Source organism: Anguilla rostrata, chromosome 12 (genome assembly GCF_018555375.3).
Source record: "Anguilla rostrata isolate EN2019 chromosome 12, ASM1855537v3, whole genome shotgun sequence".
NCBI classification, from domain to species: domain Eukaryota; kingdom Metazoa; phylum Chordata; class Actinopteri; order Anguilliformes; family Anguillidae; genus Anguilla; species Anguilla rostrata.
The window spans coordinates 15,338,958-15,357,419 of NC_057944.1; the positions used below are offsets into that span (position 1 = coordinate 15,338,958).

At 43.0% G+C, this 18,462-nt stretch overlaps 3 protein-coding genes across 5 annotated transcripts in view; 1 reads left to right on the plus strand and 2 right to left on the minus strand.

The window, feature by feature from the left end:
- Positions 1–5,177, minus strand: part of LOC135235667 (diacylglycerol kinase delta-like) — a 29,863-nt gene extending 24,686 nt beyond the window's left edge. For both annotated transcript variants that reach the window (XM_064301406.1, XM_064301405.1), the window contains exons 1-3: positions 4,999–5,177; positions 2,218–2,328; positions 1,228–1,308 (exon numbers count right to left, since the gene is read on the minus strand). In XM_064301406.1, coding sequence (XP_064157476.1) covers positions 1,228–1,308; positions 2,218–2,328; positions 4,999–5,133 — 327 coding nt within the window. In that variant the 5' untranslated portion in view covers positions 5,134–5,177. The remainder of the gene's footprint in view (positions 1–1,227; positions 1,309–2,217; positions 2,329–4,998) is intronic.
- A 2,154-nt stretch (positions 5,178–7,331) lies between these two features.
- Positions 7,332–12,016, plus strand: LOC135235677 (collagen alpha-1(X) chain). The gene is made up of 4 exons (XM_064301433.1): positions 7,332–7,389; positions 9,084–9,357; positions 9,858–9,938; positions 10,131–12,016. The coding sequence occupies exons 1-4, from the start codon at positions 7,360–7,362 to the stop codon at positions 11,195–11,197; spliced, it is 1,452 nt and encodes a 483-aa protein (XP_064157503.1). The 5' UTR covers positions 7,332–7,359; the 3' UTR covers positions 11,198–12,016.
- Positions 12,017–12,104: 88 nt separating this feature from the next.
- Positions 12,105–18,258, minus strand: LOC135235679 (S-arrestin-like). 2 transcript variants are annotated; one of them, XM_064301436.1, is made up of 15 exons: positions 18,102–18,258; positions 17,728–17,805; positions 16,996–17,056; positions 16,798–16,842; positions 16,336–16,535; positions 15,886–15,945; positions 15,575–15,642; positions 15,342–15,477; positions 15,149–15,233; positions 14,988–15,060; positions 14,246–14,383; positions 13,889–13,966; positions 13,661–13,675; positions 13,288–13,354; positions 12,105–12,557 (listed from the first exon to the last, which is right to left on the minus strand). In XM_064301436.1, the coding sequence occupies exons 2-15, from the start codon at positions 17,773–17,775 to the stop codon at positions 12,453–12,455; spliced, it is 1,179 nt and encodes a 392-aa protein (XP_064157506.1). In that variant the 5' UTR covers positions 17,776–17,805; positions 18,102–18,258; the 3' UTR covers positions 12,105–12,452. The 2 variants fall into 2 exon arrangements, with proteins under 2 accessions (XP_064157506.1, XP_064157507.1); XM_064301437.1 differs by lacking the exons at positions 17,728–17,805; positions 18,102–18,258 and having other exon boundaries at positions 16,336–16,537; positions 16,799–16,842; positions 16,996–17,062.
- Between the last annotated feature and the right edge of the window lie 204 nt (positions 18,259–18,462).

Below are 18,462 nucleotides of genomic sequence, written 5' to 3' on the forward strand. Positions count from 1 at the left end.
AAACACCTCAGGTTCTCAACACTGTGGGGTCTGTGGGAATCAGGCTGGCTGGTCTCAGCCCCAGGGTCTCTGAGGCCTGCTGTGTTAATGTAACTGGACAGTTAGAAGCGGCTGGGAGGTTAGGGCTCCTGTTTGATTCCCCATCCAGAATTGCTAAGGCTCATCTGGCATCCATGGAGTCACGTGTGTGTAGAGACAGCACTTAAATTGCACTGTTTCTTTGTCCTTTTGTGATTTTTTTTGTGTGCTGTCATTGTGGTTGCGCTGGCACAAGGGGGCTTGTGGGTAAGCATTTCATTGTTTTTTTTTTTTAACCCGTAAACATGACAAACTCAAACTGAACAACACTAAAACTTTCTGCAATTTTCACTTCTGATTTCTGCCATTTTGACCAATAATGTTCCACCATTTTGTATTTTGGTAAAGTGATTTCACAGCCTCCCTTTTTATTTTATATTTGCATGCAAATTACACTTATCCTGGCACTCCATGAAAGCCATTTAAAAACATCTGCAATGCAAAATGCATTTCTGCAGTAAGCCAATCGATTCAGTCTTTGCTCATAACATGCAACTGAATAAAATGGTGATAACTGCTGGTAATATCACAATCATCCTCTCCTCCTTCACAGGCCACATTAAACTGCATTCAAAGCCGCACATTAGACTTACAGCCACAAAACACGTGTATTTTGCAGACATTTTCATGAGACAGTGTTCAGCACTCTGATATAATGGCAGCTTTAGGTTGCATGACATGAAATCCATTACCTTAAGCTTTTGATCTCCCTTAACTGCTGTCTGCAGCCATGTTTGCAGGTCTTTCTCTACCAGTCAGGAATGAAAGGATGCAAACATTAGCTAGTGCACAAAAGCCACCCCACTCCTGCAGCATTCACTGTGCTCTTCCTGAGCAGACCCAACTATGAAGACCCGTTAGGGATGAGTGGGTAGGTACGTCTGCCCTAAACGACTCTGCAAGGCACATTAGTCCTGACAAATTGGCAGCCCATTAAGATTCCATAAAAGCAGCCCTCTCTCAGTCTAACGCTCTGCACACAGCGAGTTAAAACACTCATTTATGCGTGTACACTGCACTGTTTACACAGCGCACACTCACTCACTCAGGTGACACCTACGCCCACACTGGGAAGGAAGAGGAGAGGGAAGCAGAGCCCAGAGAGAGAGAGAGAGAGAGACAGTGAAAGACGGGCAGGGACGGACTCACAGTGAAGCTGTTGTTGATGTTCTTTGTGCTGGATTCAGCCACGCTGGCATCCGTCAGGTCCACTTCATCAAAGATGATTGACTAAAAATTACCAAAAAAAATTTAATGTATGGACCAAAAAAAAAAAACACTGCAAATACAATCAAAAAACCTTCCAGAGAAAAGTTATCAGTTTTACAGCAGGACCTTTTACAGTAGGACCTTTATCAGGCCTCCAGAAAGACTAAACAAACGGTAACCTCTAACCCACCAGCAGCAGGGCACTGCCTCCAGCTGCTGTGTCTTAACATTGCCCACTGTTTGTTCCTGCCCTCAGTATTACTTACTTACAATTACTCCGGGCTTAAAGCAATGGAACACTCAAACACTTAATTATGGCAAGTTAACCACTGTTTACTTTTGCATAATAAATGACAATTCTGTATTTCACATTTTATTTTTTCAGATGCACCAACAAGGTACCCAACAAAAAAGATTCATCCTTCACTTTCAGTATATTTATTTTCTTAAATACATTTTATAAATACATCAATATTTTGGAGTCCTTCTTTAGCATCTATTCAGAAAAAGTGCAGGCCTACAAGTCTTCTGAACACGAATTGCCGGACTGCTTTTTGTGTGTGTTTTTAGGGCCCTACAATGCAGGAAATGACTTTTAAGGTGCCATTAAATTCCCCCCTTTCCTCAGCACCACTCTGTTAAAAAATTCTGGGGACGGAGAACTCTGGAACGGCATAGTCAATACCCAAAGAACACCTCAATCCATCCTCACAAACACCGTGTCATGCACACAGAAATTTGGAAGCAGTGAAAGTCATACACATATTGGGAAATTGGGTGTAATAATGGACTCCCCCCCCCCCCCCACACACACACACACATGCACGCACGCACGCACGTGCATGCACGCACACGCACGCACACACACACAACCACGCACACACTCACACGCACACACACACACACACACGCACACGCACACGCACACACCTTGGCGGTCTGGGCGTAATACAGGGTCCTCCCGCGCAGCTTGAAGTAGCGTCTCTTCCAGCGCTGGAATGAGTTGGTCTGCTTCATCAGCTTGCCCTCCTTCAGGATGGTCTGCAGGGGGCGACAGAGAGCCAGTCTCAGAAAACAGCCTTAACACTGCCTAACCCACGCGCTGGCCACTATGACTGAAAGCAGTGCCATGACAAAACACACTATGAGCCAGTCATTAATGAGGGAAAGCCCTGTTGAAATATGGGATTCTATTACATAACCAAATAAAGAAGACACGTTTCATCACCACAATCTGGTCTGCAATAAAATCCAGTTCCACTCCACCTTCACACGCTGAATCTGCTAACTTTGGTAGGGGATTCCATTTTGAGACAACAGGTGCAGGTACAATCCGTTAATCAGCCAAGTACAATACGGCTGCTCCACCCTCAGTTTGTCCCGAGGGAACATACGACTGAAAATTCTGAGACACATATGATCCATAATTTAACTGCGTTTCTTAACCACCTGCACGGAGTGATTAATAATTTATCACAGATATGAAAACGTTTTCATGAAACAGAGAATACACACATAAACGCAGGTGATGTACCTAAATAGAAGGGATGCTGATTTTCAATTTTTTCACAGATCGAGCGATCACATAATGTAATCGATTCCTAGCGAGGGGAAGAACCAATTTTGTTTTACAACCACTTGTCGTATAGAAAATGCATGCACCCACAACAACGCACATCAGTACACAGGTTATTCCATCATATTAAAGTCTTGATGCTTGGCCTCTATAGTGTCAATACACACAGTCAGTGTCAGATGTGATACAAATTTTTTCCAATCAAAAACCCCATATACAACGTTCAGAATCTTACTAATCAAGCTCTTGAATTCAAGCTTGGTTGGAACGAAAACCACGGAACATCACCAGCACTCCAAAAAAAAAAGGGTTGCCTATTCCGATGTCAGACATCCTCATGCCCATAGTCACATTTGCTCTTCTGCAAATGTAGCTAAATAGGAAATGCTAAGATTTAACATTTAAAATGCAGATATTCAGAAGTCTAGCAGTGGTTCCAAAGTTAGGGAGAAGTCCATTTGACAGATGTTTCGCGCACTCAGCAATATCACTTAAACTACCAAAGCACCACATTTGGCATTGCTGTGTGTTTGGCATCTGCAACTTCTTCCACAGCTAACCGCCCCGATGCAATAACTGAATTTATACAGTGAATATTATGCAGTGATGCAAAGACCTGAAAGCAGACTATCAATCAAGTGTATCTTCCAAGCACAGAAATGATGGAACACTCGTCATAGTTTATGATTTAAATTCTGAAATGCATACACCATCTTCAGTGCACACAAAACAAATTAAGAAGCTTATTTCTATTAAGAAAGTGCTGCTCCGTTCGTACAAGAATGCTGACTGAGAATGAACGTATTTGATACGTAGAAGATAATGAATATGACTTGATGTTAGAACGGTACATATTCGAATCCTGCAAATAAGCATCACATCCTTCCATTCCTGCTTCTTCCCGTTTTAACATGTCTGTTAGACTCGTTCTGTGCCGACCAAGGAGGGCATAATTGTCCTAATACAGGCTGCGAGCATTAGAAGGGAAAACCTCGACTGCATTGTTCACCGAACAAGTGGTCTTTCATGTCAAACATTTGCAGAGACTCACAATACAACCTAAAGGCATTAGGTCAGATGGTGACTGGATTATTACATCTCTCGTCGAAAACATCTGGATTATACAGCTGCTGAATGTCAGACACGTCAGTACTTGCAAAATTGTAGAGAAACACTGTGCATGTGCCCTTTAAACACAAAATAAGTAAAATAATCATATCTACGTGATTACCGTAGCACAGATTAACAACTTCACAATACCGCTTTTCCCTGCACTAACGTTGCTGTTGATAAACCAAAATGTTGGTGAGGATACCGCTATCTTTCCAAGTTAAAGTAACAGAGAACAGGACTCATCTTTCGAGCTCAGTTAAAGAACACAGTTGATAATGCATACATAGCTAGATTTCTTGTTGGCAAACCAGACGACAGACACCCTGTTAAGCTGCTGTATAGCCTAAACACACATCACTAGCTACATTATTCCTAAACAACGAAAATAAAATAATCTTATTATAGTGATTCCATATGACAAGCAGTTAGCCAACTAGAGACACCCTTAGCTAACTTCAGACGTAAGCTAACGTTCGAACCAGCCAGTTTGTTCACGTTGCACAACGTAGAAATCAAAAATAAAAAGTTAGCAAATACCGTGCTGTTTAAAATATTAAGGTAACTGACCGGGAAGGTAGCTAACATTGCGTACACAAAAAATTCAATTATGATTCGCATCATACCAAGAAAAAAATAAAATAAAAGAATTAACAGAAATCTAAGTCAGTTTGTAACGTCTGTCGTTGAATACTAGCGAGCTTGCAAGTTAGTAGTGCAATATGACATCTAACTAAACTGTAGCTATCCTCCACGAGCGAAAGATCTGTTCATCAATTCTGTGCAATTGAACAAATTAACCGCTAATCCACACCCCTTGCAAAACCGTTATAATACCTCACGGCTGCCAAGAACTAAAGCCATTACTTTTCATGTCTTAAGTCTCGGCATGTCTGACAGGAGCACGGATAAGCAGAAAAACCAAGCCCGAGGCATCCTACTGGCCTAGCAGAGCGCTAACTAGCATGTCAGCTAGCTACCGTGTTTGAAACTGTTTCTTTATAGTTTGTTTATGAAGTAGCTACCTTGCTTCGGATCTGGCCAGACGTGGATACTTTCCGGATTAATTTCTGTGGTGACCCCGGTTCTTGCTCCGGTTCGCTATCAGAAGATTCTTCCAGGCATCTGCCCACGGCCTCAACACCGGCTGCCGCCGCCATCCCGACAAAATCACCCTGGAGACAAGTATTGTATATCACGGAGTTAGCGCCCCCAGGCGGGGACGACTTTCAAACACTCATTTACTCAATACCGCTATACTGAGCATCGCTGAAACAGTTGTAGATCATTCATGCACATTCAGGGACACACAGGAAGGTCACGAGGTGAATGAAATCGGAAATTTAGCAACATATCAGTGGATGATAAACTACTGTATAATTTAATTTGTGCAAATTTAAGAAATTACAAATCGTCTTTATTTTTCGTCAGTCTCAACAATTTGATTTTCTATGAAGTTATACATTTTAGCATTGTACTACCTGTGTAGACATATCTTTAGATCGATGCGTATGTTGATAAAAAAGCAGGTCCTGGGTTTGACTTTTGTGGCTGAATGCAGAGTTCGAAAATCCAGATTCAGAAAGTAAAATTCCGGCCCATTATTTTGTTCTAATCGCCTGGATTTGCTTATCAGCACAATTCTTCATTTAGGAGGTAGAACTCATTTGTAAAATCACTGGGCTCAGTTCATGGGTAGAAGAAACTCATGGCAGGACTTTTACTTTCTGACCCCTAGACTTTCCACCTATGGAACTTGTTCATGTTTATGGTGATTTCGATGCGAATACATTTAAATAATTGTATGATGTTTTACACAGCTACAAAATAAACATAAATAAAACAATTGAATTAAATATAGAGTAATATGATCAAAATATAAAATATGTACACGAACAGGTAGGCTACAACAATAGCCTACTGAAACTAGTACTGTGCAGTTATTTTTTTAAACAAATGTTTTGGACAAACTTGACAATTCCTGTACTTCTGCTATCACTACTACGTCTTTCAATGCTACTCCTAAAGTACAATATTTACTCATAGTAACAATTTATAATTGGGACTGTTTTGCCTGTTGGGTTGAAATGTATCCCTTATTTGAAATTGCCCTTCAAAATGTAATTGAAAGGACAAACCATGTGGCCTGTGTTGTTGTCATAGATCTATGAAGGAATGGTCAAACATCTTCCTTACAAAGCATTAAATAGTGAAGATCTCAAGCTTGCATGTATGGCATGTGGAATTAGTAATATTCTGATTGACAAAATACAAAGAATTATATGGGACAAGGATGAGTAAGAACAGTCTTTAAATGGGTTGAGGTTGTGTCTTATCTTCTGGAAATGAGGGCAGGCATTGGGTGTAGGCATTAAGGTTACATTATCTCTTTGTTGCCGGACCTTGTTTCAGGGTCTCAGGTTTCCAGTTTGTGTTTGATATATTATGGAGACTATGTGAATGAAGTGATCTCTGGTTCCACAGCCTGGGGTGACTCTGGTCCCAGATCTCCCTCCCCAGAGCCCCCACCTCCCCAACCCCACAGGGCATCATCCGGGGTGCAGCATCTGTCCTTATTCTCCTCAGTACGTGGAAGGCACAACAGGTTAAGGGATCCCTCTATAGGGGCTTGTTTGTTTGCAAAATGTCTTCCCTGCACACTGAGTATGCAGGGATCAAACCCACCTTCCATGCCAGTCCTGGTGCTGGTTTCAGCCCAGCTGCTAGATGGATGGGAACACTGAAGATGTTTCTCAGTTACCACCCTTTTCCCTGAAAAAAACAAAACTTCCAGGATCTAATAATCATTTAAACAAACAGTACATATGTTAGGCTGGGGAATTAATAGTGGCACACAGAGGAAAAACATTCACTTCTCTCTCCTTTTTTGAAATTTTCAGACAATATGTCCAAGATGCATTGGGTTCAAAACAGCTCTTTTGAAATAGAGAAGAAATCCACAATTTGTGACCTCCATCCCCCACCCCCACCCCCCTTGAGAAAAGTGACCATAACCAGGCCATATGGCCATTCTTTGCAAAGAACATAGAAATAAACCACCTGACTCCATTGAATATGGTCAGGTGTCAGTTTGGGAGTATGGGAGTGTAGCAGAGGTGTCATAGTTGCTTCTGTAATACCATGGACCCAAACATGAGAGTTTTTTCCCTCTTCAATCTATTATGGTTTTTGTTGGAGGTATTGGTGAGGTCATTATACACACGTATGGGAAAGACATAGTCCATGTTTCCTGACATTACACAAAAGGCTTTTATTCCTCTTCAGTATGTCTTTGTGAGAATAGCAGAGGGGGCGGAGTCACACTGTAGATGAGGTGTATAAATTAAACATTTCCTGGTAACTGGTGTTCACTCCATCTCATTTTGATGAAGATGATGCAAAGCTCTGCAGGACCGGTAAGTGTGATGGCCACTATCTGGCACAGAGTGGTGAAGGATGGCCAAATGTCAGGGACATGGTGTCTCCAGGTGGCTTAGCAGACCTCTGTATATGGGTCAAGGGAATGCATGTATGTATATTTTTTAATATTGGTGTTCATTGAAAGTATCTGTGTGCTAAATGTTGGTTCTATAATAATAATAATAATAATAAAACACTTATAGAACGTCTAACTGATAGTCTAACTGATCATTAAGTTAAAAGAACAATGACCTTCTCTCTAGTGCATTCAATGAATATACTGAAAAAATGCCTTTTTACATTTATGTTTAACTGATTTTTGATTTAAAAAATTACAACAAAATGATTTTTAAAATTGTATTGTACAGAATCTTATCATTATATTCGAAGAACTTTACAAACAATCTAACAATGACATTTCAATTAACATAACTCAGGTGAACGTACAGATCAGAGATTCGTTATTCACACCACTAACTGCAAATTATGGGTATAAATTAGAAGTCTGGAATCCCCGCACACAGTGTGAAGCGTTTTTTTTCCCTCTCCTAAACTGGCTTATTAATAATGATATAAATTGGAATTCCTACTTATTTACTTCATATGGCTATATTTCAACATTTCCTCTTAACCATTATTACCTGAAGGACATTCAGTATAAATGCATCTATCATGTTATATATTTAAAATAGCAGATTTATTGTTACATTATTGTGAGTCTGAAACATAATTGGTCACTTGCGGTCTCCTCAGCTGGAGTTTAAACATCAGGTTGAAATGTCTTGATCACAGAACTGTATTAAACTGGAACAGCTAACAGTATATACTGCTTTGGATAGCTGTTCCAATTATAATGCAGATCTGTGGTATAAAGCTTTAAACCTGAGGATTAAACTCCAGCTAAGCACACTGGAATAGACCCAATGTGCTCGAAGAGACCATGGTTGAAATAATTTAATTCAGACTCCCAGCTTTTACCCTTAATTTACTTATTTTTATATTCAGTATATTTTGAGAATAATATATTTAATTTATATTAATATTCAATATCCTCCTGAGACCTGGCAGAATACATATTTTAGTGTTTTCACATAATACGTGCCTTGGATGACAAACAGTGCAGTGAAAATATTTTCATAAATATTGTTTATTACATTTTTGTTGAATGTCCCTTGTAGAGTAGGTTTCAGCATAGTTGAGCATATGGTTCTTGAGATAACACCTATAGAAGACAAAAATGAATTGCCGGGTCATAGGAGAATAGTTTGACACTAGTTTTTGGTGTAATGCATGCTTCATATAACTATAGTGTTTCTTTTCTTTTGTCCCTTGAAAATGATAATTATTTAGATAATTATTATTTTGATTACAGAGTATAACTAAATACATAGTGCTTGTACATGAGTACGAATATCATTCACTATACACTGTACCTAAAGCAGAGGTGGAACGTTCAGGTTCAGAAAGTAAAAGTCCTCCCCAGTATTTAGTTCCAGTCACCTGTATTTGCTAATTAGCACAATTCTTCTGCCAGGAGGTAGAAGTAATTATGTGAAATCAGCTGGCTGAGTTCCTGGGTGGAAGAAACACATGGCAGGACAGACTTTTACTTTCTGACCTCTGGACTTTCCAACTCTGGCCTAAAGTGAGAGATTCTCTCTGTCTCTCTTTCCCCCCATTCTGTCTCCAGGTGACATGGACCCCATTTGGGCTGTTGCTCTGGGTTTCCGTCTTTCAAAGTATGGCAATGTCTGAAGCACGAGAAAACCAGACTCGAAAGGTGCGCTCTTATGACCTGACGCTGGATCCGCCCCCCTCGATGGAACCTGACATGTCATTCTGCGATATGTTGCTTGGGGGTCCGGAACCAGCTCCCATCGAAAGTGTGCCCTGGTACTGCATCTGCTCTCACTGCAAGGGCACAGTCGGACCCAAGGGCGAGCAGGGGGACCGGGGCCTTCCAGGTACATATTCCTCCTTCCCCTGTGGCTTACATTTTGTGGCCATTTTGCGATGAAGATGCATTGTAGAAGTACTGCAATTCCTGTGTTTTTTTTCCACATTTTGATGTGACACATAAACTTTGAATTATTACAATTCAGATGGTAAGATAAAAAGGGCCAAGTTACTTGAACTAATAAAGGAAACACTGGGTAACATTGCTTTGGAGTAGAGCTTGTTTAATTTGTGTGAGCTAAGATAGCCAATATTGTTTGTTGTAACTTGGCCTCATTTTGATACCAATCATGGCAATGGCAGGCCAAGATTATTTTGCAAGTTTTAATGAATGACTTAGAAAGTGATTTGTATGCCTTGAAAACGTGTTTTGGTTGAAATACATTTTTAACAGTCCTTTTCATGCAGTGTTCAGTGACTGTCAGTAGACATGGATCTAGATTTGGTTTGTTTTACATTACTTGGAGAGAATTCTGCCATTACTCCTTCTCTCTCCCTCTTTTACCAGGGAGTCCAGGCAGCCCAGGGAGAAGGGGCTTCACCGGGTTCCATGGACCGCCAGGATTCAGGGGTCGACCAGGCCTCAAGGGTAAGAGCACATCTCCACTGCGCTGTATCCATACTCACACAACCCAATCACCCAGTGACTAAACAAACACCGTCTCAATATGACATTGAACTTTACCCTATTTTATAACACAAAATACAAAAAAAATGCAGTTAAAGTCTCTAAAATTCTGTGCGTGAATGTGTCCTTCCCATCGCCCTTTCTCCCTTTCAGGACAGAAAGGAGATGAAGGAGAGAAGGGAGGGCTTGGGCCCATGGGATTCACTGGGCCAAAGGGAGGGCGTGGCTATAAGGGTGAGTCAAAGCCAGAGAAAGGTCATGCCTGCACTCATAAAGCATTCGTGCTGCGATCACCCGCTCACCTCTGCTGCATTCCGTTTGCAGGGGACAAGGGGGACCCGGGTCTGGAGGGACCTTCTGGGGAGCAGGGGCCTCAGGGGGAGCCAGGGCAGTGCCAAGAACCGTGCGAGTCCATCCAGGGTCCGGCAGGTCCGCCAGGACTGCCTGGAGTCGCAGGACCAAGAGGATTGCCAGGGTTAGCCGGAGCTCTGGGGGCTAAAGGCCAGAAGGGTGACACAGGTGAAATAGGTCCTGTAGGCCAGCCAGGGGCAGGCGGTCAGAAAGGGGAGCAGGGAGTGGAGGGGGCGTGTAACTGCCAGGATGGAGCTGATGGTATAAATGGAACACAGGGACCCCCAGGTCCTAAGGGGGGCAAGGGGGATACAGGCCTTCAGGGTGAGAAAGGTGAAACTGGAGAGAAGGGGGACATGGGACTGAAAGGTATGATGGGAATGCCAGGGCCTTGTTCACCTGCCATCCAATCAGCCTTCTCTGCAGCGCTGGCCACTAGTTACCCTGCCCCCAACCTCCCAGTGCCCTTTACACGCATCTACTACAACGTTCTAGGACACTTTGACCCTGCCGGAATCTACACAGCCCCTGTCAATGGTACATATGTTTTCAGCTACCACCTAGTTGCTTCCAACAAGGTGCTCAAGGTTGGGCTGTTCCATAACTTTGTACCTATAGTGAAGACCACTGAGACCACTAACCTGGGAACCGCCTCACAGCTGGTGGTGTTGCATCTGAACCGCGGCGATCGGGTATGGCTGCAGGTGAGGGACACCCAGAGCAACGGCATGTACACCAGCTCCGAGAGCAGCAGCACCTTCAGTGGCTTCCTGCTCCACCCTGACACCTGTGACATGCCAATGTTCCGAGGCTTCCCACCAGAACCCGTTACAGGAGTGTACAGTTGGGATGGCCCACCCACACCCTAGCCAACCATGCCTCAACGGGTCTAATTTCCTTCCAGACTCCTGTGTTCCATGGGCTCCTCCCCTCCCGTGCCCCCTCGATGTTGTGGTTTCTGTTCTAAATCACTCAATCACCTCTGTAATTAAATTTCTGTATGACCCAATGACACAGGGAAATAGAGTGAGAGTGAATGCACATGGCCTGCAGCATTCATTGTTTCCTTCTCTTGTTGCGAAAGTGATATCTACATTTCCTTCCTCAGCAGACATTCCAGAATAGATTTCTGCCTGGTTTTCATCAGAAAATGCCAATCTAACAGGGTCACTGGTATCTGGATATCATCGATTCTATCACAAGCTGTCTTTAACCCATTGAAGAATAGGTTGTTGGAATGTTTTTTTTTTTCTTTAAAATTTCATGTCAGAACTCTTTCTAGATTGCTTTCATTTCACCAGTAGTGAATGTTACATCAGCATTCTTAACTAAACATTCTAGTCACATGTTTGTGATCTTACACCTTAAAGGGTTAAATGGGTGTACCTGGGTTGCAGGTTACTGCTAAATGTGCCAGATGTTGGTGTTAGTCTGAGGAGGTATGGGTCTTCAAGCAGATGGTTATGTGAAAGTGATAGGGTGGGACTAAGAGGTGAAATGAGGAAAGTGACGTCTTTAAAAGGTTGAACTCAGAGCTTCTTTCCTTTGACATAGGACCATATTTACACTACCGCATAAGACCTGTGCCTAATGCACTACACAGGGATTTGTGGGTTTATTTTTATCTATTGTATTTTGTTGTACGTTCCCAATAAAAAGACAATTCAAATAAAAAGTTAAAACCAAAACCGGAGATTTCCTGATGTGGCTACATACTGAGACAGGCACCTTAACAGTCCCTGACACCCCCACACACTATTCATTAACACAAAGTCATTATGTTATAGCAGTTTATTAATAACAACATATGTAGAACATCACAGAGCAGAGCCTACAGTGTTCTTTCTCTATTTGCATTTACGGGGAACTCTAATAGTCTAAATGTGAAAAAAATCTCGGAACAAAGGTCAGTGAAGCGGGAAAACAGTGGAATGGAGGCCAATCGGGCTTCCAGGACACAGAGCTAGCTCTCCCTCTTTCGCTGCCATTAGCCTTCTCTACATTCCCCTATCCATCTATACGGCCATGTCTCAGGCCCCTGCGGACCTGCTGTAGTGACAGCAGTGACCCTGAGGGGGCGCTGTGGGGTGACACGGCCGCCCCCTCGCGCGCGCCTCTGCGCCATCACGACACCTCCGCCGGCGAAGCGTTGTCCTCCTCGTCATCGTCCGCGATCATCCCTTTCAGGTAGGAACGCTTGAACTCCTCAAACACGAGTTCCGCCTCCATCTCACTGTCACGTTGAGCCGGAGAACGGACAGACAGACAGACAGACAGGGACACACACAACCAGGGGCTAACGTCAATCTAGACGCAAGAGGGTTCCGTTTTTCTCAAAGATTCATTTAATCGTTTAATTTATGTTCTGATATCTCATAGATTAACATGAGATGAGAAGAAAATGTGATAAAGGAGACAATGAGTCATACCAAATATAAATAAGATCAGTGAGAACCATCAGGTTTACTGTCGTGTACCTTCAAAGAATTCATCCTCTATTACATGTGGACCATTATACTTCTACAAATATGAAAGCAAATTCATCAGTGATCTCACACAGAGTAACATAGACAGATGGGACTAATCGTACGCTGAGTAAGAGCAGCAGACTGACCTCATCTCAAAATAAGTAAAGGATTAAGCGGCTTACCTTTCTTTTACTGCAGTATGCAAAACGAAGGCAGAAAAACAAAATGTGACTAAACATACAAACAGTATTACACCAAACAATGCTAATAAAAAAATGGCAATACTTTTCTACAGATAAGAGTGGCTGTCAGTTAATAAGGATTCTCAGATAATAATTATTTTTATATTCATAGATATACACTCGCCGACCACTTTATTAGGTACACCTTACATTTTTATATTTAAAAAGGTACGTCTATGTAGATAAGAATTTATCCTTGGTTTATGCATTTTTTTCCCCATTCTGTATGATGTTATGTAACAAATGCACTGGGTGAACCTTACCTGCATCAGGTTTGGGATGCATCAGCTGGAATGGCACCTCAACACCAACCTCACTGAAACAGAGACAAACAGGAGATCACAGACACGGACAGACTTAGACTGAAACACTGACAAATACACTGTGACCAATAGACGGTCGGTCTATATGTCTGGACAGGAATAGAGAAGAAGACTGTGAAACTGTCTAACACAGAATCTAACTGAATCTAATTTTTATGAGACAGAGTGTCTGACAGACTCATTGGACTCAGAATATTGAGACTGACTGTGCCTCTGTGAGAATAACAGCTGATTTTATGACATAGCTCTGACAGGGTTGAAATTGAATACAAAACCGAAAGTGACAGAACAAGTCTTACCTGGATCCCATCATCCTGTAAAATAAAAATGATGTGAGGATTAAATTGGAGGTCGGATTCTAAATCAGAATATCTTCACCAGTACTAAAATAAGCATAAACATACAGAAAACAGATACACACATACTCTCTTTCACCATCTCTCATCTCTGTCAGTCTGTCACTCACACACACACGCACACAAGCACACAGTAAACACACACACACACACACACACACACACACTGACCCGCCAACAGTGAGCTTCACCACGACTCGATAGGACACCAGGATCCCAAGAACCTCTTTCAGTACACCTTCCTTCACCCTGCAGTTTATAGATAGAGTGTTGGCATCATTACTGTGCCGAAAACCTATTGCTGCGTTCAGCATAAACTCCTTTTGTCTAGTCAAAGATGGTATGTTACAGATGATTTGTAGCCCCCAAACTGTATGCTAAAGAGTACCAAGAACTCACCTCGAAAATGAAATATGATAGATAATTATTATCGTGCCCCATACCTATCCACTTAAAGCCAGTGATGCTGGGATAGAAATCACCCAGCATGCATTGCTCTGAGCATTGGTATATCACACTCAGACTCACAAGCTAGAGGAGGCCAGGTTGGTGTCCTCATGCTTCAGCTTCCCATCGAGGACTATACCCCGCCTTTCCCGGTTGTTGGCCAGCAGGGGAAGGAGGGTGTAAACCTTCCTCAGGCTGGTGCCGGGGGCCACGGAATCTCTGGAACAACAGAGAACTCATGTTAGTCCACCTCAAAAAGCTCTACAGCTGCATATTTACTGGCGTGCATGAAAATACACTTCACACAGTAGATGGAAAGCAAACATGGAGGCCATTCAGTGTTTGTGCTACTTCTACCACTTCAAATTAAACAATCAAATAACGATAAATGACATGCAAACAAGATCACTATTAAGTTAAACCTCAATGATTAAGTAGTACCAAATAAATAAATCTTAGAGATCAATCTTGTACATTTCTGCGTAAATACACAAACGCCTGTTGAACAAAATACTTTGAGGAAATTCTGTCTGCATCAATTTAGTCTTAAAAAAATGCTCATTCTAAGCAAGCAATCAGCACAAATGCCTCTGAAACAACCATGCAAAACAATACATACTGTAAGATACGCATCCTTGAATTTCCCTTCATATCGACTCACAGGTATGCATGCTCAATTCTGAATCATTTAATGACATTTTTTCAATTTTTCTACTTTGCAAATCCAAATTGTTATTAATATCAAACCGGAAAGAATAAAATATAAAAGGTTGATTCATACAGTAAAAAGTACAGGGCATTCATGTGAAATGTAGATACTCACGAGGTTTCCTCCATCGCCACAGGTTTCACGTACTTATCATTGGAATACAGCACCACAGTGGCCATTTGCTCCACTGAGAAGAAAAATGAGGCGTGAAAAGAGGTCAGTTTTCTCTACGCCTGAGGAGGCAGATCAGTTTACTTTGAGCTGCATACCCTCACCTGAAACAGTAATGCCTTTCACAGTTTTGCTGGAGCTGTTTGTGATGTTCACATGGACGTTGATTGGCTCTCCATGGTAATAAGTCTGCAGAGGAAATGGAAGAATGTGAATAACCTTCCTACTGTCCTACTACCAGAAACAAATAAAGTTTTGGAGCGGTTTGCCCTTTCTTCCTGTTGACTGACAGCTCACCTGCTTTTCCAGGCTGACCTCCATTTGTAAGGGTTTTTCAGATAGGACAAACTCACGCGTGGTCTCATTGGAGGGGGCAGGTCCATCTTGCTCAGGAGCATACTGCATTTTGCGGATTGCCAGACGGACAGAGCTCCTGTTTGGGTGGGGGGGGGGGGAGACAACACTTATCTCCTCTAGTCTCAGACACAGAGACTGCATTCAGCCTAAGAGAGTGCAGCAGCTAGACTCACCTCTTATGGATCTTCTCATCCTGGCTCTCGGCACAAAATGCCTTCACTTCAAACTCCACAGCACAATGCTGCCAGCAGAACAGGGGACAGCATTCACTACATGATCCATATTCAAAAACAGCACGCACAAATGAACAAAGACAGAGAAAGACAATGGAGGAGCTGAAAGAGACGGAGAGGAAAGAGGCAGCTAGGGCTATATTTTAGAGATACAGGGATGGTAGGGGGGAGGGGGAAAGAGAAAGCAGAGGATAATGAGAGGGAGATAAATAGCCAGTGAACAGTGAGGATAATGAGGTGAGCACTCTTACCTTTCCAACGTCTGATGGTAGAGGCTGCAGTCCCACGGAGCATGGCAGGTTATCTGGGAACTGAAACGGGCACAGAGCAGAGTTTACACACGATTCACACTAATAACCCTCTACACACCCACCCCACCCACTTTAATGTAATAACCCTCTACACACCCCACCCACTTTAATGTAATAACTCTCTGCACACCCCACCCACTTTAGTGTATTAACCCACCACACTCCACCCACATTAGTGTGATAACCCTCTACTCACCCCACCCACTTTAATGTAATAACCTACTACACACCCCACCCACTTTAGTGCATTAACTCACCACACTGCTGTTAAACACAGTAGCTTTGCTCAAATGCACCCATTACAGTTTTTGTGCAAACCAAAGGTTGTCCGGATGAGAAAAGCTGTCTCAGTTCGTGATATTTGCATTGAGCCTATGATGGTCCCCTAACCTCAAAGAAAAAGGGGTACGCATTGATCCCCAGCTTGTTCAGCAGTTTCTCCTGCATCTTGGTGTGCGTGCTCCTTTCTTTATCCTGCAGAGGAGGGTACACCTGACGAGTCGACAGGTAGAGGTCTCTGCGGAATGCTACACCCAGTACATCCATGTCGTCTCGCCCATACCGAAATGTGCAGGACAGCATGACAAACACTAGGGGGCAACAGAGGTTTTTATTGTCAATGAAAATGTTTGTCAGCAATTGCATGAACGGAAATATTGGTACTTGCAAAGTGGACCTCAAATATTGACTGCTGTCTAATTTTTTGCTTCGCAGACACCCATGTCCGAAGTGAATTATACAGGTACATTTTTTACATACAATCCATTTTTACATGCGAGGATTTCACGTAAACACCTTCGAGGATTTCACGTAAACACCTTGCTCAAGGGCACAGACGATTAAAGATAATACCTTTTTTCCCTTTCAGCTGTTCGGGATCCACCAGCACAACGCCATCTTGTGAGCAAAGGGAAGAGTGTAGATTAGAACAGCTAGAGAAAATTCCACACGCACAAACATGCACACACATGCGCACACACCTCATTGTTCAGTTTGCCATTATTGAGATAAGAGGATTTCTGTCTAATTTGATGATTCTGGTGGACTCACCCACTGGGTCCACAAAGTCCACATGATCCACAAAATCCCTGTTCCCCATGTAGATCCCCACCTGACCCAAGAGAAACACATCAGTGCCCTACGAGCCCCACTCCACCAAACAGAGCGACAGGGCTGCCTGTGGCTTTAAATGCATCATTTTATCGACATAATGACAAAACAGGGGCAGTGATCCAACTATATGTAAAACGTATTTTTCCTTGGAAGAATACAGAAACATGTCAGGCACCCCAGGATCAGGACTGCCTACAGGACAGCATCTTTATGTTTAATCATGGCTTCTGACTGACAACTGGAAGCTGTTTTTTGTTGCCCAGCAACCACTGAAGAAAACATATCCTCCAAAATATTTTAAAACATCATAAAGATATATACAATTAACCATATACATATCTGTTGAGTTGCTGTGGTAACTTATGCATACATACATGGATATCACAGAAAATTCCCTGTCATTGCACAATACTACCTAGAATACCACTGAGCAGGTTGTTAAAAAAAAAAAAAAAGGCTTTCGATTCTACTAAACAAACTTGGGCAGGTATGGACTAAGTTACCACGTTAAGATATGGTTTGTATGAAGTTCCAGTGGTAAGTTAAGTATGACACTGCTGTTGTGAAGTGCATGTGCCATGTTAAGGCATGTTCTGTATAAAGGACCCTATGATGCAATGAAGTAAGGGAACCACTGTTCTACATTGACGAGACGAGCACTCTACTCACCGACTTGTCGCGAGAGATCTTCTTGAAGACCACGTGTTTGGGGCTCATGGTGATTGCTTTGCTGTAACTCCGTTAAACCTGAAGCACAAGAAGTGGCATCACCCTGGGCACAGGCGTCACGCACTCAACGTCCACCCCAAATAGTCCGTACTGGCTCGAGGTTTAAAGTGGCTCCACTCTGCTGAACACCTTCTCGAAGGAGCAGTGACATCAATGGTCACCATCATTCCCTTTCCAAAACGGCAGGGAACCAATTATTGTGGAGTACTAAACACCCCCCTCTTACCACCTAACAAACCCTGCAGCTAAAGCACCCTGAAACACCCCCCACTGTTACACCCCAATACCAAGGTAGGCAGTGGACATGGACTGACCTGATGTGGCTGATGGGACTGAGCTTGTCTGGATCCGACAGAGGTGCAGAGGCCAGTCCCTCGAGAGTATTTGTACCCCTCGTGGTCAGGCCAGCCCAAAACAACTCCCACGCTTCCCCGCCTGTGGCTAAAGATGGACGGGATTGGGCCGATTCCACTCCGTCAGCGCGATTACGGACCAGCCCAGGCACGAGGCTGTAATCCCTCGGCCCAGTGGTGCGGGTCACACACACAGGTGAGGACACCAGCAAACTCACCCGTCACTCAAACCATGGGGCATGGATATTGGGAGGGGGAGGGAGGGGGCATGGCTATAGGCATGCGGTGCATTAGGGGGAGCAGCGTTGGCCAGTATTGGTTA